Raw genomic sequence first — 25,372 nt, 5'->3', positions numbered from 1 at the left:
AGCAATCTGGAGGAAATGTCCAGAGAGTTTTCACTTGCATTTGAGACGTCCCCGTGGGTTCATCCCTCAAATATTGATTATTCCCGATGGATCACTTACTTTGAGCCAGGCTCTGCCCCAGACCTGGAATCCTGCCCCCACCCTGTGTACCGTGGAGTGTAAAGGGAGGACCATTAGGGCAGGACTGTGGGGACAGACCAAGGTGCTCGAGGGTGCGGAGAGGGTGAACACACCCGGCCCTGGTATGCTGAGACCCAGTGAGGGAGGAGACGGGGGTGGACCCGGCATGTGCAAAGGCCCAGGGGTGGGGAGAGCATCAGCTCAAGGATCTGATGGGAAGACAAGGGTGCAGAGTATGGATGGAAAGGCTGCTGCAAGGCAGAAGCAGAGGGAACCGGGCAGCGGGACTCCCCTTCAAACTCTGTTCTGACCGGAAATGTGTGGGAAGTTCCTGAAGAGGTTTGAGCTGGGGTGTGGCCCCCTCGGATTAGTGTCAGTTCCCTCTGGCTGCCCTGTGGGACGAGGCGAGGACAGGAAGCAGGAAGCAGGCTGTTCTGGTCCGTGAGGGATGATGCTGACCTGGGGTGGGTGATACCCCAGCACTGAGACAAAGTGGGTGGGCTTGGGAGGGAGTTATAAGGTGAAGCAGAAGGACTTGCTGATTGAAACGGTGGGAAGCTGCGAAGGACAAAGCCCAGAATAAATCCCAGGTTTCTCCCCTGGGCAGTGAGGGGTATGCCCGTGTCATTTATGGAGTTCAAGTGAAAAGCCCCGGTTCATGATCCAAGAATCCCTCCTTCATTTTAATTTTCTTCACCTGGTCTTAAACATTGACCTAATCAGGGGGTCTTAGTTTCATGACTTTAGGAATCTACCCATCATAACACTTCTTGTTGAAGAGCACTTTTATGTGGGATACTGTGTCCAGATACACAGAGCTTCCAGTGAAGAGCTTTACGATGACAAAATCATTTTACGGTAAATTGTCATTTAAGCCACGTACAGTCTCTAAGTCCTTGAAATATGAAATGTTGGATCTTTTTACATTTTCCTCAATTTTCTAGTGTGTATATATTTTTAGTATCATAAAAATGATAAATTATAGAAAACTATACAGTAAGTCCCCTACCTACGAACCTTCAAGTTGTGAACTTGCAAAAATGCAAACGTGCATTCGCATGTGCAGTCACGTACGTTAGTTCACGCGTCTGGTGTCCATCGTCCCTTGCGTGCGTCCTCTACAATTGGTTGTGCTTTTGTGTACTTTACAGTACTGTATAGAGTACAGGAGTACAGTATCTTTATTTCAAGCCCAGGACGTCCGGAAGCAAGCGTAAAAGCAGTGGTATATATAGCTGATTGTGTTAGTTGGGTACCTAGGCTAACTTTGTTGGACTTACGACCAAGTTGGACTTAGGAACGCACTCTCGGAACTCCTTCATATGTAGGGAACTTGCTGTATACTGTGAGGTAAGGGGCTCCATAATACAGTATTAATAACAGCTGACATTTAGTATGTGCTTCCCGTGCTCCCGGCACCACCGGATGGGCACTGCATGTCTTTACTCCCTCCGTCCTTTAGCAGCCCTATCAGGTAGGTACTGTTGAAATTCCCACTTTACCTGAGGACACCGAGGCACAGAGAGGTTGAGTGTCTGCCTAAGTAAGTGGCTGAGCTGGGTCTGACTGCATGCACTGTCAGAACCCATGCTCAGCCCTGAACCACGCCGTGGGTGGCTGATTAGCAATGTGTATGTAGAGAGTGCGGCTTTCAAACCTTTCAGAAGTGTGTGCTGGGCAAATGCTGTTTAAACGTCTCGGAGCGTTTCCGAGATCCTATATTAATCGGTTCGGCACCTTAGCATCTCCCCTTTTTGGTTTCAGCTGTGGAACAACTATTTTCACCTGGCTGTCGCTTTCCTCACTCAAGAGTCCTTGCAGCTGGAGAATTTTTCAAGTGCAAAGAGAGGGAAAATCCTTAACAAGTAAGTCCACGCAGCCCCACATGCACGGGCAGGAGCCTGCAGTTCTATTAGCACAGTCTTCTTGCGTCTTCTAAGCCAACTGGGTACCAACTGAGATGTAATCATGGTGTAATGTGGGGGTGATTTCAAACCATGAATTGAGTATTGCCTTTTGTAACCCATGAATCCAGATCTAAAATTGCAGATTCATTCTGGTGGGTTGCAAGTCCGTGTCATTCAAGACTGTTAGCGCCGAACAGGATGGGAGTTTCGGGAGATAATTGCTTTTGCTGTGCACCGTGCTGATGTCACGCCACGTATGGTTTGCTGTATTGCTTAATTCTCCAATGCTGCTTCAAACAAGGAAGCTTCTGACAGAAGCTGTTGGCATCTTGGGATTGTGGAACAACGCATTGTGGAGTGATGAGTCATCTGGGGTTCCTTCTTTGCAAGAGATGACCCCGGTCCTCTTCCAGGCAGGAGATCTGAAAGGGCTTAACTAGCCCTTGGATTATCCTGAAAACGTCTGAGAAGCCCCGGGGAAGCCAGGATCCCTGCCTGGCTCCTTCATCACTGCATCCGGAACAGCTCCTGCTCCAGGGTCAGGAAAAGAACCCTTACGTGGGTTTCCTTGCAACCCTTGGGCACTCTGAGGGCCTTGCAACCTCTCTCTCTGCCTCAGTTTCACCAGCGTCTCAGTTCTCTGGGGGCCCCTTCCATCAGTACCTCACGCTGCTGAGTCATCCATCTCTGTTCATCCCTTCATAATCCCTCTGAGCCGTGTTGACGGTTCCAAGGCATTGGCAGCCTGGTACCATCACTGAGGTTAGAGGTTCCAGGGCCTCTCAGAAGGGGACAGCTGATCTGCCGTCCTAGTGTCCCAGGACTGTGTGTCTCCCTTGCAGACCAAATGGAAAGCACACTCTCCCTGGGGAGTAAGAAGTAGTTCGGCAGATATTTACAGAGCACGTATGACCTGCCAGTGACTTTCTAAGAACGTTGTATGCATTTTTCACGTAGAACCATTCGAACAAAAACCGAAACTATTCCGTAGGTTCTCTTATCATCTTTATTTTCCAGACGAGGAAGTGAAGCAGGTTGTGAACCAGGGTCCCGTGTCTCACACTAAGTCATTCTTACTCGGGCAGTTCAGAGCCCAATACATTTAGCTGGGCTGCTTTTAGAACCTTAAATCCTTCCCTGAGCCATCTAAAGGTCAGCTTTCATCGGGTCATCTCGGGACTTCCCTGGCTTCCCTTCCCAGTGGTTAAGACTCCCTGCTTCCCAGGTTTGATCCCTGGTCGGGGAACTAAGATCCCTCATGCCATGTGGAGCAGCCAAAAAAGAAAACAAAAACAAAACAGAACATCGGGCCGTCTTTCCTTCAAGCTCCCGCAGTTGAATGACTGGTCTGTTGGCCGTTGATAGAGACAAGTGTTCCTTCTTCAGAAAGGGAAACGCACCCTGGGTGGCGTGGGCCCGGTGGGTGCCCAGCGGCGATGGCAGGGAAGATGGCCCCCACCTCCGAGCCAGCAGAATTTATCCCCCGTCTTGGCTCAGGAGACAGACTTTTCTAGGCAGCACCTTCCGGGGACTGGCTCGACAGGGACGCTACCACTTTGTGAAATTTACATTCCCTCAGTGCTCCCAGGAAGTTAGGGATGGCTCCCAGCTTGTTGTCCTTGATGAAAGGCTGTCGTGGGGAAAGCTGTTTGTAATGGAAACACTAATAACCAGCACACACAGCACTCGGCCCTAGCCACTCCCCACCAGAGCCCTCCAGAGCCCTGGTTATCCTGTCCTGCCCACCTGTGTGCAGTGCTCATGTGGGGTGAGGCTGGGGTCCAGACCCAGCTCCAGCTGGCACTGGTGTCCATTCCTTGCCAAGCTGTAGCGCATCCTACCCTTAGAGATGCCTGCAGAGGAGAATTGAGTTTAAACCGGAAATCTGCCTGAAAAGAGCTGAGGTCTCCTTCACAGTTTGGAGAATAAAACCATTTGATTCTGAGCATTCTCCGGTCAGGGCGGGGCCCGTCTCTCTCCCTGGGCCCTTTCCTTGTTGGTGTGAGAGCGTTAACGTCTAAGCTAGAGCGACACCAATAAATGCATTCACCACACAGGGCCTTGTCCACCAAAGAAAACGTTTGCTTCCCGCATCGTGCTGTGACTTCTGAAGCTTCAAAGCCAAGGAAAATTAAACACAGCCAGCTGGTGTCACCCCTCCCAGAGGGCCTCTGAATCGGGCTTTTAGAATTCTCTCTCTCACAGCCATGGCAAAGAGAGACTCCAGATTTTCCCTTAGAAATTGTCTCATGGATCCCCCGAGGGAAAAAGCCCCAAACATTTCAGAAATTGTCTTTGCAGGAGTGTCTCAGCTCCTGTGCAGCCCAAGGGGCCCTTTCCCAGGGGCACAGGTTCAGTGTGTGGCCATGACAGGCCACGGAGGAGAAGGAATTTCCAGCATCTGTGTTAAGCGCTCTTGGCCTATGAGGCTGCGTGGCTAAGATAAAACGTTGGTTCACCTCTTTGTTGTATGCACCCTGCCTCTTGCTACACCTTAAACGCTTTATCATCCATGTGCAATTTTAATTTCTAAATAGCAAAACCTGCATGAGAAATATTAGGAGATGGTCCTACCCAAATGCTTAAATTTTTTAGTGCCTTAGAAATGTTTTAATTTGTTTCACATTGTGCCATGTACTCATGGCACTAGAGTCCTGGTGCTTGGGACCCAGAGATAAAAAGTTCACAGTCTAGGGGGCAGGTAGCTGTGCAAAATTACATGATTGGAGTAGAACGTAAATGCTCCCCAAATGCCTTGGCAGCCCAGAGGTGGGCATGTAGGACTCAGCCTGGGTGGTGAAGGTGGCCGAGATGTTTACCAGATTGATTGACCCCCTTGTCAGCAAACAGCCAGTCCCAAAAGGGGTCATCGCGTCTAAGGGGCATGGCCCACTCTATAAGCAGAAATGCTCTTCGTTGCTGAAGCATAAGTGAGTGGCCAGGCCTGGAGTGATCGGGACTTGGGGCAAGGTGTGAGCGACCAGGTGACACGGGGATTAACCCCAGGCGTCTGAGCAAATGGCTGGCTGCTGATTTCCAGCACAGTGGACCATAAATTCAGGGGGTTATTTTCTTCTAGAGGGAAAGGCCGTGGGGTCTGAAAGTGGAGTGATGCCCCCCTGTTTAGTAGCCTCTGGCTGTCCACGTCGGCTTGTCTACTGCTGTAGGGTTTGTGAATCCAACCCAGGGCTTCGGCATGAGCCCCCTCGTGCCCCCAGCGCGGCCCTTCCTCTCTGCCGTGGCCTGCACCTCCTCGCGCCTGCCTGGTCCACAGCACTGTGGCTCAGAACAACAGAAAATCCCGGTATCAGAAGATCTGCCTGTTCATTCCCTCTTGTTAAGCTTCCCGTCCTCCTGGTGACCTAGGTTGGGGAGATAATTAGGATATTTATTCCAATGGCATTCCCCAAAGCACATGGGAGTAACATCAAAGAATGGGTCATAGCGTGCAGAACACTGATTATGTCAAACCCAAACTGAGTACCAGATTTGGCAATGAACCACAAAATAAATAACCTCTATGAATCCAAGTCCATAATGAGAACATTTAACTGACTCACCTTCAGACATCCTTGGCGCTAGTGACTCCTGACAAAGAGAAGGCAACAGAATGCTAACCCCGACCTTCATGAATGTCCCATCCTCCATCCCCCACGCCTTGTACATTACGGGGGCTCCAGAAGTATGAGTCAAATGTGAAAGAGTTGGCTTTGGATTAGCAGCCAGCTTGACCATTTTAGTTTGTAAGACATCGTGTGTCCTAGCATTGGGGCAATGGGGTGGTGTGATGGCAGCTGTCCTTCTGTGTCCAGGACCAGACCGCCTTCTGGAAGAGGAAAGGGGTTCATGGATGGGCCTCCAGCAGCTCTAAGCATAAAATGCCCATTTAAAAATTCCAGCCCGAGAGGGTAAAGTGTGATGGCCAAGCCCAGGCCAGTGGATTTGAACCTATGTGATTAATGTGGGTTCCTCGTGGTACCCTCTCCCCAGTTGGTCCCGGGATGTTTCCCGTCCTTTTCTGGTTCGTTTTGTTTTTCCTATAGAAGTCTATCCTCAGCTCACTGCCTCTTCTAAGAGGACAGGTTTCACTACTGGACCAAAATACCGCATAAACAAAATATCACAATGTTTCCAAACACTGGGTTCTGAAACATCAGTGTGTCAATTCCTACTGTACACATTACTTTTTAGGGAAACCAAAAGAAAAGAAGTGCACAGTGACAAGCCTTGCTTTGCAGTGTGACCTAATCTGAAGCTGGAGTCGAACGTTCCAAATTATAAAAGGAAATTATTTGTGTTTGTGTTAATTTTTTTCCCAAGAGACTCAAATTATTCCAGATAAATTCACTATATACTAAGTATTAGAAGGGGACCCAAGGAGACGGACTCAACGAGCTGTAACCTGCGCTAAGGTCCTTTTCGAAGAGTTAATTAAGTGTCCCACATGCATTAGCGATGCTATATTCTTTTTTTTTTTTTTTTAGTTGAAGTATAGTTGATTTACAACATTGTGTTAGTTTCTGGTGTACAGCAAAGTGATTCAGTTATATATTTTTTTCAGATTATTTTCCATTGTAGGTTGTTACAAGATATTGAACATAGTTCCCTGTGCTATCCAGTAAATCATTATTGCTTACTTCTTTTATATAAAGTAGTGTGTATCTGTTAATCCCATACTCCTAATTTATTCCTCCTCCCATCCCTTTCCCCTTTGGTAGCCGTAAGTTTGTTTTCTGAGTCTCTTTCTGTATTATAAATAAATTCATTTGTATTATACTTTAGATTCCACATACAAGTGATACTATATGGTATTTGTCTTTCTCTGTCTGACTTACTTCACTCAGTATGACAATCTGTAGGTCCATCCATGTCGCTGCAAATGGCATTATTTCATTCTTTCTTAGGGCTGAGTAATATTCCATTGTAAATATATACCACATCTTCTTTTAGTGATGCTGAATTTTTTTGTGTGCACATATTTATTTTCTTTCTTAAAAAAGCATTTTTTAATTTATTTTTTATACAGCAGGCTCTTATTAGTTATCTATTTTATACATATTAGTGCATATATGTCAATCCCAATCTCCCAGTTCATCCCACCACCACCACCCCCTCATCCGCCCGCCCAGTGATGCTGAATTTTATTGAATGTGATAAAACTTTATGCAGTGGAGGACACATCAGACCCCTGTGTCTAGTAAGGCTGATTCCCATCCGTCACATTTGGGGTCCCGTCTCCTCCCACCTCCCCGGAACTTACCAGTCTTTCCCATAAAAATAACAATGTCAGTCTTTCCCATAAAAATAACAATGTCTCACCCCACCCATCATCTCCCTCCAGCTCCCTCCGTGCCTCTCTCACTGCACACCCACACCCATTCCCGATGCTGGCTGCGGGCCAGCTCTGTCCTGGGCTCCCAGAACCCCTCTGTAGGTTTCCCTCCTAGCGTTTTGGCCTCCCCACTGCTCCCTTGTCAGGCTAAGACTTCTCCCTCCACCCATTAAGTGCAAGAGCTCCTTGAGTCTTGGTGTTGGGGCTTCTTATTCTGTTCTCTTTCCTTAAGATAGCAGTTTTTAAATTGTGCATCTCAGCCCTTCACTGGGCTGGGATAGCAACTTAATGGGCCACTGTATTAATTTGTTAGAGTCATCTGCCATAATGTAACAACACAAACTAAGTGAAACAACAGAGATGTATTGCCTCACAGTTACAGAGGCCAGAAGTTGAAGTCAAGGCATCAGCAGAGTTGGTTCCTTCTGGAAGCTCAGAGGGAAGACCTTGTCTGTGCCTCTCTCCTATCTTCTGGGGGTGGGTGGCGCCCATCCTTGGTGCTCCGTGGCCGTGGCTGTATAACTCTCATCTCTGCCTCCCTCTTCATATGGCCTTCAGCCTTGTTTGTCTGTGTCTCTAAATGTATCCCTTTCCTTATAATGATGCCAGTGCTTGGATTTAAGGCCCGCCCCATCCAGCGTGACCTCATCTTAACAGGATTACATCATGTAAAGACCCTCTTTAGGGGGTCACATTCACAGGTAGTAGGGGTTAGGGCTTTAACAGATCTTTATGGAGGACACAAGTCAACCCACAGGACCCAAGACCAACATACATTTTTTTCCCTTTTTTTTTTCCAGTAAAATAAAATATAAGAAAGCATCAGAGTTGATTGCAGGTAGTAAAGTTAAGTATTATTTCATAGAACTTTTGTATACATACATTTTTATGCATGCTGCTTAGTAAAGTATATTTCTTATTGCAAAAGAGTTTTTGAAACTTAAAAAAAAATACTTATAAACCTGCCTCTGCAGCCTTGGTTCACAGCACACCCCTCCTCTTAAGGGGAAGGAGTAAGGCAAGCTCCCTGTCCTCCAGTCTCACTGCCTTCTTTGGTCCATATACTCACCTACCCCCACCCCGCCACAGGGCCTTTGCACCTGCTGGTCTCTTCCCCTCTCTGTCTAGATTATACCTTTCCTTCTTCAAATCTTGGGTAAATATTACTCTCTAAGAGAGCTTCTCCCACAGCCAACCTGGACCCACTCCTCCAGTTTTTCCTAAAGAACTGTGACCATGGCCTCCAAAAAAACACATAAATAATAACAAAAAAAACTACTATATATACATACATGTGTGAGTCTTGTGTGATTGTTTAATGCCCATCTCTACTACATGCTAATAGTCCCTCAGGTCTGTGGACTGTGTCTCTTTTCCACATTATATTAGTGTTCCCATATTAGCACTGTGCCTGGCCTTCAGTAAGCATTTAGTAATTCATTAAACAATGAATAATGCTTACAGAACAAATTAATCTAAAAGACCATTGCACCCATGAGGGGGATGCTGTGATGAGGCCCACTCTGAGCTTTTAAAGGAAGGACCAGCCTGGGTTCGTTACTTGTTAGGACAGACGAGGGCACCGTGTCCTCATCCTCCCAAAGGCCTGGGAGATGAGCATCATGCCGTCATTATCCCAGTACTACACATGGGGAGACCAAGGGTCAGAGTGGTCAGGTAATTTTCCCAGTGTGCTCAGATTTGGTCTCAGGTTGGTCTTACCCCCAAGCTTGGGCTCTGTCTGGTGGACATGGGATTTCTGCTTTTTGGGGCGAAGATTCGGGAAAGCAGGTGCTAAGGTAAGGTCTCAGAGACCAGAGTCATGCTATTTTGGGTCAGAGTTACAGGCCTGGATGTGGGATCTGGGATCTACCTGGGCCGTCTAAGGGATGCCTCCTGGGAGCTCCCTCGGACTGGCCTTTTGAAGTTGTCCACTCACTTTGTGGGTGCGCACAGGCGACCTGGGTATGGTGGGGAGCACCAGGTGACTCCGGCTTTGCAGAAACAGGCACGTCATTTCACCGCCAGGAACCTCTGCTTCCTCAGTGGGAAGATAGCTACGGGAACGTCTTCTTCCTCACCTTGTGGTCTTACTGTGAGAATCAAATCAAATGAAACACACCACACATGCACTTTGAGGGGTGAGACACAGTGCGGTGCTGTGACATCGTGGAAGTCTGCCCTCTCTGGTCCTCGAGGTGCATGCTGGGGGTAAAGAACAGGAGTTCTGTGGGAGTCTGGAGACTTGTGCAGTCTCTTCTCCCCTTGCCCTGTGACCGTGGCCAAGTCATTTTGCTTCCCCCCCAGGACTAGTTCAGTTCTCTCAACTATAAATCGTTAGTCATGGACTTAGTAACGATCTCTAAGGCTGCCACCAGCTCTGGAATTCTCCAGGTAGGAGCATGATCCCAGATACGCTCCATTACTGCTTTTTTCTCCTCCTTGGGGCAAGAATTACAAATGATTCAGGAATTCCTCTTCGGTTCTGGTGACAGCTGTGACTCCATTTGGGGATTACGCTGAGAAGTGTATAGATTTGTCAAAGCTGCCTACTTATTAAAATGGGAGAAAAGATCGATCTTACTGCCGGAGAGATTCGGTCCTACCCTTCACCTTCCGGCTCTTTACTCATCTTGTTCCAGCCTCGAGCACCTGTCTTATTTGACTATTATAATGGCGTTTTTAGCACCTTTCTACCAGAGGCCTTTAATCCCCCCGTCCTGAAATACTGTGAAGACACAGCATTCCCCACGTAGAAGACAGTGAAGTGTCACTGAAAAATGTAACCCAGGCATCCTTGAGCCCCTCAGGCTCCGCCGGCGCCAGGAGCAGAGGTACTGGGCGGAGAGACAGGACTGGGCCGGCTTCCCTCTCCTCACACACCTCCTGGGGTCCCTGGGTCAAGTCCAGCTCTGGACAGACAGCAGTCACCGTAGGGCTTGAGGCATCCATTGGGTCACTCCTGGTGATCCAAACCCAATCTGTGAGCCCGCTGCTGCCAAGGCTGTCCTGCGCTTTATCTTTCTGGACTTTGGGGTTTGATTTGAATTATTATAAGACCTGGGAGAGGAAGTTGAGTCAGGGGCCAGCAAGGCGCAGACACTGATGGAGATCAGCCTGGCTTTAACCATGCGGATTTTTCAAGAGATACTGTTCCGGGCTGAGAAGGAGTTGCTTGGCAGTTAAGAGTCTTTAAGCTTGAGTTAGTGACAGGCCCGCCCCTGGGACAGGCTCTCGCCTCCTCTGGGCCTCTGGCATCCTCCCTGTGTTGAGGTCTGAACACCTGGTAGCCAGGGCTGGGGTGTTTACGTTCTCAGGGTCCTCCGCGCGATGCCACACTCCTCACCTCCCCAGACACCTGCTCCCCTGAAAGGCAGCTCATCCTCCTGGACAGCGAGGACCCCTCCAGCCTGAGCAGGAAGCGTCTGCACTGGATGGAGCGTGGTTTTCCTCTCCCCGATCCTGTTCTCCTGGTAAATGCCCAGAGAATGGTCTTCCCAGTCATCACGCAGCCACCCGCATCCTCTCCAGGCCTGGGTGCTGGGACCCCTCTGTCATTCCTACAGGAGCAAAATGGGGATTGGAAAACGGCTCTGCAAGCCTCAAAAGGATGCACGCCCCACTGGTGCTCAGATCTTGTGCCCCTGGGGCACTTCTGGGTGCCAGCTAGGCGCAGAAGGGTGACCCGGTTCCTGCTCCCTGTGGCTTGGTGCTGGGAGCATTCCTGGGCAGAGATCCCCTCTCTCTCACTCACCAGATTTACCTGCACCAGCGCTCACCTGGTGTCGGGCTGGACTGGAAGGTAATACATTCACCTCAGAGGACCAGCTTGTCCTCGGAGGACGGGGTACAACGCTGCCCTCTCACTTCAGTTTCTCCACGTGTACAGTGAATGCCCTGACACCTGTCCGGCTGTGCTGCCCCCAAGGTTGAATTCTCCAAAGAGGAGCTGCTGGGCGCGTTCATCTTTCCTGGTTGAGATTCTCGCAGGGTCTGCTGTCCTTTCCTGCTGTAAGTGACAGACGGGTGCTTAGGGTACCCAAGACTTTGATAAATGGTAGCAGCCAGCTGGAGCTGTTGATTTACCAGCCGGATCTCTACCTGTGGAGGCACAAGTCGGTCATCTGTAATCAGAGCTTTTCTTCCCACAGCTGACATAAGGATGCACAGAGCAGGCGCCACGACACAGCTGCTACACTGTAACACTGTAGGGTAATTTTGCAAATTATTATTTGTAATATAATCAGCCTTTTCCTTAGGCAATAAAGGAAAATGTTAAATTGCTCACAAACTAATAAAGGTTTATCTTCTGAAACCTCAAATTCTGTTTACTCATGAAACACACACCCCCTCTGCTGACCCACTGGGAAGAAAATTAGCATTTATTTTTGCTGGTACATAAAAACGGGAATGTTTGTTGACATCTTTTGGTGTTAAGCCCTTCCTTACATTGAAAATGATAAAGCAAGAGCCAGGAGCTGGGAGCTATATGGAAGAGGCCTTCCCTACTCTGATTGTCTAAGACTCCAGGGCTTAATTTAACATGTGAGAACTGCTTCTTGTGTGCCGGGCTGTAGGATGTCATTTAGTGTCTGGTGCCTGGATGCTTATAACATGCGTGGAAAACAAACTCCTCCTCAAGCCAAGGAGCCGGGTTCTCTTTCTCCTGCCATTAGAGACTGAAGAAAGGAAAATACTTTCATTTCTCTCCACCACCTCCCCCATGTTTCCACAGAGGGGAGGATCTTATGTAATCTGTGGTGATGGGAAAATGAGATCCCTAGCCGGATTCCTCCTCCTTCAGTTCCTTTTGGTGGCAAAAGAAGTTGATGCTTTGACACTCTCTTTATTTGTCTCAGGGATGGGAGAGTTTCATTGCACTTAAAAATAATCCAAGTCTGATTTTCAAATGCTCCATAGAGTGACTCAGCATTTTTCCTGTCCCTGGTTTTCAGGTACGGAGATATGAGGAGACAGATTGGCTTCGAAATCAGGGACATGTGGTACAACCTTGGTGAGTAACTGGGACTTCAGGGCATCACGCTGAATATCATGACTCGGTGGTGGGCGATGCCATTGGTCCTGTTTGTCAGCTTTGGGGCATCTTAAAAATCTGAACAGCTTCTGTTCTTCCGAGAGCAATTGCTACTTCTGCAGTAAGCGCTTTCAGTGAATAAGAGTTGGGAGACCAAAGTAAAGGGAAGAAAATCTGATTGGTGGAGAAAACAGAAAAGTCAACCCTCTTGTGTCAGGTGAGCAGAGCTCTGCCTTGGAACTCTTGCTCCTGGCCAGCACTACCATTCTCTCTGTTTCTCATGAATCAAAGCATGTAGCTCATCCTACTGTTATATAGTCCGTCACTTATTGTATTCAGTTTCACATAATCTACCTTCCAAAGGGTTTATTCTCCAACTCAAAACTAGACCCTGTATTTAGGTATACTGCCACCAGGTGGTTGTATGCTGAGTACTTGTGCAATCAAAACAATAAGGGATATGTGCGTTTAAGATAAGAAATTAACATAGGCATTTATCACTGTAAACTTCCCTCTTGGTATGGCTTTTGCTGCATTGCAAAGGTTTGGTATGTTGTGTTTTCATTTTTCATTTGTCTCAATATAATTTTTGATTTCCTCTTTGATTTCTGCTTTGACCCATTGATCGTTCAGGAGTGCAGTTTTAAACTTTCAAGTATTTGTGAATTTTCCAATTTGCCTTCTGTTACTCATTTCTAGCTTTATTCTATCACAGTAGGAAAGGATACTTGGTATGATTTCAGTATTCTTAAATTTGTTAACAATTGTTTTGTGACCTAATATGTGACATATCCTGGAGAATGTTCCTTGTGCACTTGAGAGAAATGTGTATCCTGCTGCCGTTAGGGGAAACGTTTTGTATATGTCCGTTAGGTCCATTGATCTTTAGTGTTGGCTTACTGGTGAAGAAAGATCTCAAATAAACAACCCAGGTTTCCACCTCAAGGAACAACAACAACCAAAAAAAACTAGGCCTAAGCCTAAAGTCGGCAAAAGGAAGGAAATAATAAGGATTAGAGCAGAAATAAACAAAACAGAGGATAGAAAACTTCAGTAAAATTAAGAGTTGAGTTTTTGAAACGATAAACAAAATTGACAAACCTTTAGCTCAATTACTAAGAAAAAAATAGAAGAAAAAAGAGAAGAAAAAATTACTAAGCAAAAAGAGAAGACTCAAAAAAAATCATAAATGAAAGAGGAAACATTACAACTGATGCTGTAGAAATAAAAAGGATCATAAGAGACTACTATGAACACTTATGTGCCAGCAACCTAGAAGAAATGGATGCATTCCTAGAAATATACAACCTACTGAGACTGAATTATGAATAAATAGAAAGTCTGAACAGACTAATAATGAGTAAAGAGATTGAATCATCTTACAACGAACAAAAGTCCAGGACAAGATGCCTGCACTGGTGAATACTCCCAACATTTAAAGAAGAATTAACGCCAATCCTTTTCACACTTTTCTAAAACACTGAAGAGCAGGCAACACTTCTAAATTCATTTAATGATGTGAGCATTACCATGATGCCAAAGTCAAACACACTACAAAAAAAAAAAAAAGAAAATCTATAGGCCACCATCTCTGATGAACACAGATGCAAAAATCCTCAACCAAATACTAGCAAACTGAATTCAACAGCACATTAAAAGGGTCGTACACCAGGAACAAGTGGGATTTATGTCTGGGATGCAAAGATGATTCAACATATGCAAATTAATAAAAGTGATAGACTACATTAATTGAATGAAGGATAATAAGATTATCTCAATAGATACAGAAAAATCATTGGACAAAATTCAAAACTCTTTCTTGATAAAAACTCAACAAACTAGATATAGACGGAATGTAACTTAACATAGTTAAGGGCATACATTGTCAACTAATATCATACTCAGTGGTAAAAAACTGATAGTTTTTCTCTAAGATTGGAAACAAGACAGGATGCTCACTCTCACCCCTCCTATTCAACATAGTACTGGAAGTCATGGACAGACCAATTAAGTAAGAAAAAGCAATAAAAGGCATCCAGATCAGAAAGGAAGAAGTAAAATTACCTCTCTTTGCAGATGACATGATCTTATATGTAGGGAACCCTAAAGACTCCTCCAAAAAAGTGTTAGAACTAACGAACAAATTCAGAAAAGTTGCAGGATACAAAATGAACATAGAAAAAAAAAGTTGCATTTCTGTACACACTACCTGTAAAAGAAATTAAGAAAACAATCCCATTTTCAATAGCATAAAAATGAATAAAATCTTTAGGAATAAACTTAACCAAGGAGGTGAAAGACTCGTACACTGAAAATTATAAAACATTGATGAAAGAAATTTAAAGAGACACAAATAAATGTAAAGACATCTCATGTTCGTGGATTGGAAGACTTGATATTGTTATCACTATCAAAATTCCAATGGAATTTTTTACAGACATTGAAAAATCAGTTCTAAAAATCATGTGGAACCACAAAAGACCCTGAATATCCAAAGCAATCCTGAGAAAGAAGAACAATGATGGAGACATCATACCTCCTGGTTTCAAAATGAATTACAAAGCTATAGAAATCAAAGCAGTGCGGTACTGGCATAAAGACAGACATATAGACCAATGAAACAGAAGAGAGGGCTCAGAAATAAGCCCACACATATGCAGTCAACTGATCTTCGACAGTAAACCAAGAATACACAATGAAGAAAGGAAAGTGACTTTAACAAATGGTTTGTCAACAACAGATAGTGTTGTTAATACTGGATATCCACCTGCAAAAGAATGAAATTGGACTCTTAAGCCATACACAAAAAGCAACTCATAACACACTAAAGACTTAAATATAAGACCTGAAACCATAAAATTCCTAGAAGAAATCATATGAGAAAAGCTTTTTGACCTTGGCCTGGGCAATGATTTCTTGGAAATGGCACCAAAAAGACAAGTAGACTACATCAAACTAAAAAGCTTTTGCACAACAAAGGAAGGAAACAATAAAATGAAAAGTAATGGGAGAATATATTTGCAAACCCCATGTCTGATGCAGGATTAATATCCGGAATATATAAGGAACTCCTACAATTCTATAGCAAAAAAAACAAACCAATTAAAAAATGGTCAGAGGACTTGAATAGACATTTCTTCAAAGAAGACAGACAAATGGCCAGTAAGTACATGAAAAGTTGTTTAACGTCACTAATCATCAGGGAAATGCAAATCAAAAACCACAGTGAGCTATTGCCTCACACCTGTTAGGATGGCTGTTATGAAGAAAATAAATAAAAGATAATCATGTGTTTGCAAGGATGTAGAGAAATTTGAACTCATGTACACAGCTGGTGGGAATGTAAAATGATGCGTATGGAGGTTCCTCAATCAAATAAAAATAGAACTACCCTATGATCCAGCATTCTCACTCCAGGTTATATATTCTGACGAATTAAAATCAGAATCTGGATATCTGCACTCCCATGTTTGGTGCAGCATTATTCACAATAACAGAGATGTGGAAACAACCTAAATGCCCATCGACAGATGACTGGGTAAAGAAAATGTGGTGTATATATATGTACAATGAAATATTATTCAGCCTTAAAATAAAAGAAATCCCATCATATGAAAAAAAAATGGAAGACCCTGAAGACCACTGTTGGATGTGAAATAAGCCAGTCACAGATGGACAATTACTGCATGAATCCTCATATATGAGATCTCTGAAGGAGTCAAACTCATTACAGCAGAAAGCAGAATGGTGGTTGCCAGGGGCAGGGGTGTGCCGAGGGAGCAGTGGGGAGGTGTCGGTCAAAGGATGAAACGCTGAAGTTTTGTAAGATGCATACATTTTAGAGATCTGCTATACACGTGGTGCCTCAAGGTAATGATCCTGTATTGTCCATGTAAAGATGTAAGAAGGTAGATCTCATCTCAAGTGTATTCTTACAGTAAGCAAGAAAAAAGTAAAAATGATAAGACATTAATACAATTAATTCAATTTTATTAATAAGTGAATTAACTAATATAACAAGGAATTCTCTATTAAAATGTTAGCCACTATGACATGTCATCCTGTTGGTTATGTTCCTTATAAAGGAATAAAAACTGATGATAATTTGATGTCTCGTCACCACCTTTATGTGTCCTCTGTGAACCTGGCCTCTCCTAGTTAAGATGAAGCTCTTCCTGGCACCCGTCCTCAGTTGGTTTTGTGCTGAGGTGCCCCAGGCACCTTTCTTCAGCACCACTCCTGGTCCTGTGCAAGCTCCTGCCTCTGAGTTGCCCAGGCTCTCCTTCCTTCTCTCAGATTGGCCCACAAATCCTACCTTGGCCTGTGGTGGGGAGGGCTTCCACTCTCCCCATCCCCCAGTGACTTTTCTTCTCTAGAAGGAAGCAGGCCACTGCCCACTTTGCTCTCTAGTCACCCCACTGCATCAGGGTTTCGTTTGTTCCACCAGGGCTGGGGCGCCTTAGCTGTATCCCAACCTGCGTGCTTCTGGAATAGCTTTCTTCGTGGCTGGAAAGATGCCCTGATGTATCTACATTCCTCGGGCAGAACGAAACGAGGTGACAAAACTAAACACGGTTTTCGATGAAGGCGTGGCATTGGACTCCACTGCCCTCCTGAGGGCCCTTTGAGCAGACAGGGCCAGAGTTTTGAGGGCCAGCCCTGCTACTTGGCTTCGCGGTCAGCACGTTCACGGCGGCTTCTTTTCAACCGAAGCCAGGTTTCCTCAGAGGCCTTTGACTCCTAATCCTTCTTGAGTGCCCGGAGGTCACAGAAGTGTGTGAAGGAAGGCTCTATCTCTAGGGAGTGTTAGGAGAATGTCCAAATACTCTTTGTCTTTCCGTTTATATGAAGGATGGAGTCTTTTTCAAATGGGTCTTCATCCAGAAAAATAAATGTACAACTCTTTGCGGGGGGGAGGGGGAATCGATACTCTGTGGATAATACTAAGAACATGGAAATTAAGAAGCTTGGTTTAACATGAGGCGCCTGCTGGGTTCTCAAGGATAAAAATCCAGTGCGAGAACTCCCAGGTGGAGAGAAGAAGCTGGAGGGGATGACTTCTCTGCCTGTGCTCTCAGGGGGAGGAGAATCCACTCCCCACCTGCTGTGTGGGCATCAGTCCTGGAGTCAACTGGGGACCCCTTAAGGAAACTCTCCGCTGGGACTTTGCTGCAGCAGCTTAAACGTCCAGCATCAAAGTACTGGCTCTCGGTGTCAACGTGCCTGGCTGCATCTCCAGCACAGAACCTTCCAGGCACTGTCCCGTCCTTGGTCTTCCTGCCGTCCCTGGGGAGAGAGCAGGCACCCTGGGCTCCGAGGGAAGAGACCGGATATGAGTTCCACCTGAGTTTCCATCCTGCCTTGTCCCTGCCTGGCTGCGTGACTCAGTCGGTCTGGGCTTCCCGTACTCAGATGCAGAGGCTGGACGGAAGTTTTCAAGAGCCTTCTAACTCTGAAGCTCAATAATGCTTTATATATATATATGGTGCTCAATAATGCTTTTTATATATGTATGGTGATCTCGGTAGTGAAATGCTAAGGCTCCTCGAACCTTTCATGATTCATTTTAATTGATCCTACCCTGACAGGTTCATCTGTCCTGTTTCCTGGCAGGTCAGACACTGTGGGACTCCTGCCAGGAAGGTTCTGTCTGTAGCCCCATTCCGAGGGAGGGGCAGGTGAGGGCGGGCGGGAACGTTCAGAGAGGTGGCATGGAGGGAGTCGTTCTCGGCTGGACGAGTGGGAGCCCAGGGCTCTTCTAGGTGCCAGAGTCCAGTGCGTGATGGGCTACACCCGCTGTGGCCAGGCTTTTCAGTGCGGACCTGATGTACCTCCGCATGAGGGCCCTCTGAGGTCATCTTTCACCCCGGCCCTTCCAGAGAGAGTGACGACACCTTCTGAATTGTTCAGTGTCACCTCTAAAGTACAAACTGTGAGCTAGTCTATTTCCCCTAAAAGGACCGTTTTAGGTGTGTTTTCAAATGCTTCGTTCCAAAACGCCTTGGTAATATTTTTCTCATCATTTAGGATAAGTAGAGGCAGCCACCCTGGTAGATATTCACACTGGTTTTTAACACAGGAAAAGGCGTCCTTCTTGTTTGATTAGTACCTGCTGTCTCAGCTCAGCTCACCCGGACCCTCCCCTCCTCTCTGACCTTCCACTGAAGGGCCACTTCCTGGCTCAGAGGGAGCCTCCAAAAGCCAGCTCAAGCCCAGGCTGGCCTGACACACGGGCGCTCCAGACACTCGGGTTTTCTTTTCTTTCTTTTCTTTTTTCTTCAAAGTGTTTTCAGGGTCATCTCTGGAATCCCTGAGATGGAGCACAGTTTGAAACTGACTCCTCCTCATTTGCTCCGTGTCTACGATTTCAGTGGAAGACAGTGAGATGGGCCCAGGGAAGCATGAGCTTCTCTGTGAAGCCACCTCTGGGCCCTCGTGAAGCCTCCAGTGGTCCGAATGGTTGGTTCTCTCGACATTATGTCATTACGTTCTAAATAGTCTGAGTCAAGTGACAGAGACTTTTGAGTTGCAACATAAAGGATACAGTTAAGAGAGCAAATGTCCCATCTCATCCCTGTTCGTTGCTGATTGGAATACAGTGATGAATGCATCAGGTCTGTGTTTGGCAGCTTTCTACCAGGACCTTTGACTCCGGCATGAGAAGCGGCCAGGAGGTCAAATGTAAACTGTGACTGTGGTCAGTGAACAGCAAGAAATAATCATTAACCCACGTGATTGGGTTCCTTGCTTACAAAATAATTAAATTATGTTTGAAAGTTTAAAAAAAATGATAAACATGTCAGCTGCTCCCAAGATCTGGCCCAACTTCCCCTCAAAATGGCTAAGGCTAGCTCCGTGGGGTCACCTCCAGCCACCTGGCCCTTTCTTTGCTGCTCTGAATCTCAGGTGTTGGATCCTGCCCTCCAGTGTCATTGCTGAGGATGCCACTCTAGAACTTAACGAGAGCACATCTCAGTTTCCTAAGATGTATACAACCTATTTTCTACACAGCTTTTAAACCAAAAAAAAAATTTTTTTTTCAAATGGCCTCAGGTTTGAGATCATATGGGCAGTCTAATCTAGCCAGCTCCACCAAGAAATTAAAAATAGATGTCAGAGGGCTTCCCTGGTGGCGCAGTGGTTGGGGGTCCGCCTGCCGATGCGGGGGATGCGGGTTCGTGCCCCGGTCCGGGGGGAAGGCCCGCGTACCGGAAAAAAAAAAAAAAGACGTCAGATATATTTATCCTCTTACAGTTAGTCACGTGTCACTGGATCAGGCCCTGAGCCGAATGTGCCGTGAGACCGTCTCCTTCTTGAGTCTTTCCAGTCATACGTGTGGTGTGAGCGGCCCAGAACCCACCTCCTTGCACAGCACTGGAGCAAGGATCCGGGGTCTGTGTTGCTTAATTTAATGCAAGTGCAGACACGGTGCTGCCCCATGGGACAGAGCAGCATGGGGTTTTTTTCCCTCCCAAACCTGTCATATTTTGAGTGTGAAAGGAGAAATCAAAGGCAGACTCTCTCCCAAAAAAGGCGGGGGGCGGGGGGGGAGTGGATGTGCTTCTTTACTCAGCTCTTCAGTTATTTATCAAAGCGCACTCTGTGCGGCAGCCTGCACAGCACCTGACCTCTCTTTTGCCTTCCTCACCTCGATTTACATGTTGTTTGTTACATACAGCACCCCGGAGCCCGCAGTCTCTCCAATCTCTCCAGAACAAATGTACTCGCAGGAAGATCTTTATCTTCCAGGCTCGGTCTGGGACATTTGTCGTGCAGGGATTCCCTTCATGGGTATTTTTGGAGACTTGGAAAAAATTGTGTGCTTTTCATTAAAACCCACATTACAGGGCTTCCCTGGTGGCGCAGTGGTTGAGCGTCCGCCTGCCGATGCAGGGGACACGGGTTCGTGCCCCCGTCCGGGAAGATCCCACATGCCGCGGAGCGGCTGGGCCCGTGAGCCATCTGCTGAGGTCCGGAGCCTGTGCTCCGCAACGGGAGAGGCCACAACAGGGAGAGGCCCACGTACCGCAAAAAAAAAAAAAACCCACATACAGTGGGGCCTAATCCGTTTGACTGGGTGATGGAAACTTTTGCTCTGTCTACTCTTGTGTATATGGAGATCTTCTTGGGATTAGACGATGTTTAAGGTCCCGGATTTCTGAACACTCATGATTGTCAAGAGATCATCCAGGCACCCAGGGGGAGGCTGTTGATGGGGGAGAAGCCGGCTTCCCTGAGACAGCGCGGTCCAGTTCCCAGGGAACAAGCTCCGTGTTTTGTCTCTAGAAGAAAGACTATCTGTGGGTTTTTAAGAATTGAGGCGTGGTAACCAGGAGTTTGGCCAAGGTGACCAGAGTGATCCGTCGATTCCCATTGTGATCCGATAATTAGTTTGTTCTTCCTTTGTCTCAAAAGGGAAAAAGAAAAGGAAATCCTCTTTTTCTTGAAGCCTGCATTTCAGGAGTCACCTTGATTCCCATTGATTCCAAACCTGAGTTCATCATTAAATTTGAACAAGAGATGCTCCAGGGGAAATCCATAATGCAAATGCCAAAAAAAAGAAAGAAAGAAAAAAGATGAATACTGGAGAATTGTATCCAACGCTTACTCACCTTGAGGACCATTGGTCCTCCGAGGTTAAACCCTGGGGATATCACTGTGGCTGAAGCTCAGTGCTGGCCCCCAGCCAACGTGTCCTGTGTTAATGGGAGGGGTAACAATCAAAGCTGAGGACACCTTCGTTTTTGGAACATATTTTTCCAATCCCTGCATTCACAACCACTTGTTTCTCCCTTACACGATCCTCCCAGCCTGGAACAATAAAGGCTGTCAGTGACAGACAGAGCCCTCTGTGACGCTGCAGTTGTGCTTGATGAAGAACTCTTTGTCACCAGCATCTGTTTTCTGAAACATTGGCTTTGACATTTTTTAGGCATAATACAAGAAAAGTGTCACCTGAGAGACTGGATATAATAGCATTTTTAAGAGAATGCTTTGCATCACTTACGTGCTTTTCAGAAACATTAAGCCTTTGAGGAAGCGATGAGAATCATGTTACATTAGGGCCTTAGTCAAAGTATTATTTAGTAAAGGTTAATGAGATTTTAATTATATTCAGATTCCTTGTTGAAGTTTACACTTTATGTACGTGTCCGCCCAATACAAATTTCTGAATACTTTAATTTAGACCACTTATGAGGATTATGTATTTTGTTAAGGGTCTTTATTTATAATAGCCAAATTTGTTTAATGGTTCTCTTTACAGAAATCTGTATTAGCTGAGTTATAAAGAAAATGAAATTATTTAGTGTATCCATTGTATTTCCAGATTGTGTAAAAATATTAGTAACATTGACTAACTCTGGATAAATTACAAGTGCTAATAACAAAATGTCACAAATAATTCATTCAAGCATTTAATTCTTGTACATTCTTCTATTATATGTTGGAAACAAAAAGATATAAATTGTAATGGGGTGAAATGAAAATAGATCAGGATTTCTGAAATTAAAGATAAGGCAGAAATTATAAAAGACGACTTCCGTGATGGGACCTTCCTTTAAATTTAATCATACCGCCTTACATAAGGTCAACACCCCCTTTTTTCAGAAGTGAGTTTTCCAGCAGCTCCTTCCCTCCGGTGGCCTTTTATCCCTTCAAGTTCTCTGGAAGTTCACCCACATCACTCCCAGCCTCAGGAATTTAGATGTAGCAGGGTGTGGAGGCCACTGCTGGGGTGAGGCAAAATGGCAGCAAAAAACGAAAAAGTTGAGATTTTGAGTTAGCAGTGTCTGAGTCGAAGGCAGAGGCCTCACAAGGTGGGATACCAAGATTTCCAACAAAATTATTGAAATAGAAAAGAAAAAAATAAATAAAAAGGTTTGGAGCCTGTAAGAATCCTGTCTCTACTTTCTGGGGCACCCAGTTTAGAAGTGTGATACTCCAGTCATGCTAGATAAAATGACAGGTCACTGTCCTCTGCATCTGGGTTATTACGACAGCACACAGATAAGGGAGTCGTGTGGGCAGCCAGCATCGTTTCTATTCCCAAGAGATGGAGAGGCCTAGTGTCCTGGAAAGATCTCGTGACCAGCAGGCAGGGCACGGGGGACACACCTGATGCTTCAGAATCACAGACCCGGGTTCCAGTCCTGCTCCACCATTTCCACTGAACAGCACGCTGGTTTGGGGAAATTCACAGTTTCCTCATCTGTTAAACAGAGTTCAGAATGGCACCCCCTCTGGGGGAGGATGTTATAATGGGGGCAGGGGTATAGGAGAAATCTCTGTACCTTCTGCTCGCTTTTGCTCTAAAAAATAGAGTCTATTAAAAAATAAAATACGGTCTGTTTTTTAAAAAGAGGAGAGGAATGGTAACCGTCTCACAAAATTATGTTGAGAAGTCAGTGAGACTCTTTCTATGAGGCTTGTCATGTAGTCGTACTTAGTGTTAGCTAATTTTATAATATTCATTATTAATCATAGGGGCAGAAGTATGTGCTTAAAAACAACTTTTGAAAAGTTTTCTCAAAAGTTGTTTTTAAGCATATACTATCGTCCTTGTGAATCCTAATGAATATTATAATCTTACGCTTTAAAAATCATATCTGGACAAGATAGGTGGGATATAAGATTAATAAAGTAGCTATTTGAATAAGCATTATCCAATCAAATAGTAAGTCAAAAAAGGCAGAATCCTTTCTATTTTCACAGCTTCACATTCTGAGGTCTGGTTTCGATTTCTCTGATCAGTCACTCGGAAAGTTATAGAGATCCCTCGACATTATTTACAGAGGTTCCAAATAGTAAACTTTTTTTCATATGATGTTGCAGACAGAAAGGGCCCAAGAGACCACCTGCCCTAACCTCTTCACTTTATCAACTCTTGTTCATTGTTCACAAAATGAGATGCCAAGGGTACCGTCTCCCAGCCCTGCTCTTTCCAAAATTGGGTACCCGTTAGCTGCTCACGCCCCGATGTGTGTCATGTGATTGTCTGTTTGTGAAATGGCATTTGTCGTCGGGAACAGACAAATCATGACTGCAGGCCTTATATTGGGTAGATTTTCTTTTTAACAGCTTCACTTACACTCTTTGGAATACAGTTCACTTCTTATACTAAAGGCTGGACACACTCAAAATTGTTGCCTGTAGGTGAGAAATGGATACATAGTCCCAAGATCCTAGCATTCAAAATCACAATGATCTGTGTAGTTTTGTTGCTGTCCATTGAAGCTCATTTCAGAATCCTTTATTTAAAACATTTCTGAATAATGCACTTCTTTATTCAAGGTCAACACAAGATAAAGTTCATTCCAGAAATGGTCGGCCCAATATTAGAAATGACGCTGATTCCTGAGACAGAACTTCGCAAAGCCACCATCCCCATCTTCTTTGACATGATGCAGTGTGAATTCCATTCCACCCGAAGCTTCCAGATGGTAAGGACGTGGGTGTGCAGTAAGTGGCTTGGAGAGAAAAGGGGGACAAGCCTGAGAACCTTGAGACTTCTAGATGGTTCTCCAGTTACACATGCTGAATGTGGAAAACATAATTCCCTACAGCTTAAGAGAGAAAAGTCCTAGACTTTCCTTGTGGAAGAAGCCTGTCGTTCTTAGGGAAGATCACTCTCATCTTTAGAGAGCGTTGTTCTCCATTTTTAGCTTTTACTTACTTTTAAGTGGATTTACTGACACATTAAACCTGGGTAAAACTCTCTCTTTGGCCCTCCTTTGTATGTGCACTAGAGCTTTTGATCAGATGTTACTGTGTTCTGTCTGACTGGCTGCTTCTTACTGAGTTACGTTATTTTTAAGTGTAAAGCCTTTGCCTTTATTTTAAGTGTGTGCCTTGGTCTTTTTACCTGTGCAATGGAACTGATGAAAATTCCATAAGGAAAGTGTATGTAAAGTGCTAGAAACATCCTGTATCAACATGAAGGACAAAATCTGAATAATTGATATGTGAAAAGGAACAAAATCTCCTTCCCTGGATAAGTATGGTGTTTACGGATTCCTGGGTGGTGGGTACGCACAAGCTCACACACGTGCACATACAATGGATTTCTCCTTTGTGTACTAATGGTTTGGTTATGATGCTTTGCGGGAGGCAAGAGAAAAACCCAGAGATAGGGGGTCCTCTAAATTGAAAACTACCTCTGTTAAAATATTACAGTGATTCAGGGGAGTTAATATACTAAACATTTTACATAAATTTTTGAGGAATTTAGAGAAAAATTCCTATAGTGAATGGAAATCAAAACTGCATCAATCGGGCTTCCCCGGTGGCGCAGTGGTTGAGAGTCCGCCTGGCGATGCAGGGGACACGGGTTCGTGCCCCAGTCCGGGAAGATCCCACATGCCACGGAGCGGCTGGGCCCGTGAGCCATGGCCTCTGAGCCTGTGCGTCCAGAGCCTGTGCTCCGCAATGGGAGAGGCCGCAACAGTGAGAGGCCCACGTACCGCAAGACAAAACAAAACAAACAAACAAATAAAAAAACTGCATCAATCAAGGTAACATGATTTGAGTGAGATCCAATATTTAAAGAGTAGGTTTTCCTTCCTCACTTTTGTCCTTGCCCGTTTCAGAAACTTTGAATAGTTTATAGGCTTTCATTGGTCAGTCTTTGTTATTATTTCATGAAGCTAGTAGCCACGAAGAGCAATTTTACTATTTCCCAGAACAAGAGACAGATACAAAGCCCAGAGTAGCCCCGTCTGTGAGTAAGCATGGCACTCAGACGCTGAAGTCTGGGTAGATCCTAAAGCCCTGCTCAGTCAGGAACCACCTGGGTCTTGAGCAAATCACTGACCATCTTTATGTCTCCAGCTTAGAGCTGTAAAATTGGTATGAAATAGAATCTATTCGAAAGAGCTGTTGTAAGATATAAAATCAAACCCATAAAGCCCACCCTTCCTTCCTTCCTTCTTTTCTTTCTTCCTTTTGGGTGAGGAAGATTTCCTTACATTATTTATTTGT

The 25,372-nt window shown here is 45.3% G+C and overlaps 1 protein-coding gene across 2 annotated transcripts in view; it reads left to right on the top strand.

The window, feature by feature from the left end:
- The window catches only part of DOCK1 (dedicator of cytokinesis 1), a 535,086-nt gene that overhangs the window by 420,823 nt on the left and 88,891 nt on the right, over positions 1-25,372 (top strand). For both annotated transcript variants that reach the window (XM_081220288.1, XM_081220287.1), the window contains exons 31-33: positions 1,885-1,985; positions 12,315-12,373; positions 23,687-23,835. In XM_081220288.1, the coding sequence (XP_081076414.1) occupies positions 1,885-1,985; positions 12,315-12,373; positions 23,687-23,835 (309 nt within the window). The remainder of the gene's footprint in view (positions 1-1,884; positions 1,986-12,314; positions 12,374-23,686; positions 23,836-25,372) is intronic.

The sequence above is a fragment of the Mesoplodon bidens genome (assembly GCF_964165515.1).
Source record: "Mesoplodon bidens genome assembly, chromosome: 1".
NCBI lineage: Eukaryota > Metazoa > Chordata > Mammalia > Artiodactyla > Ziphiidae > Mesoplodon > Mesoplodon bidens.
Note: the sequence above shows the minus strand (reverse complement) of the source record. Positions and strands in the feature narration are given on the sequence as shown.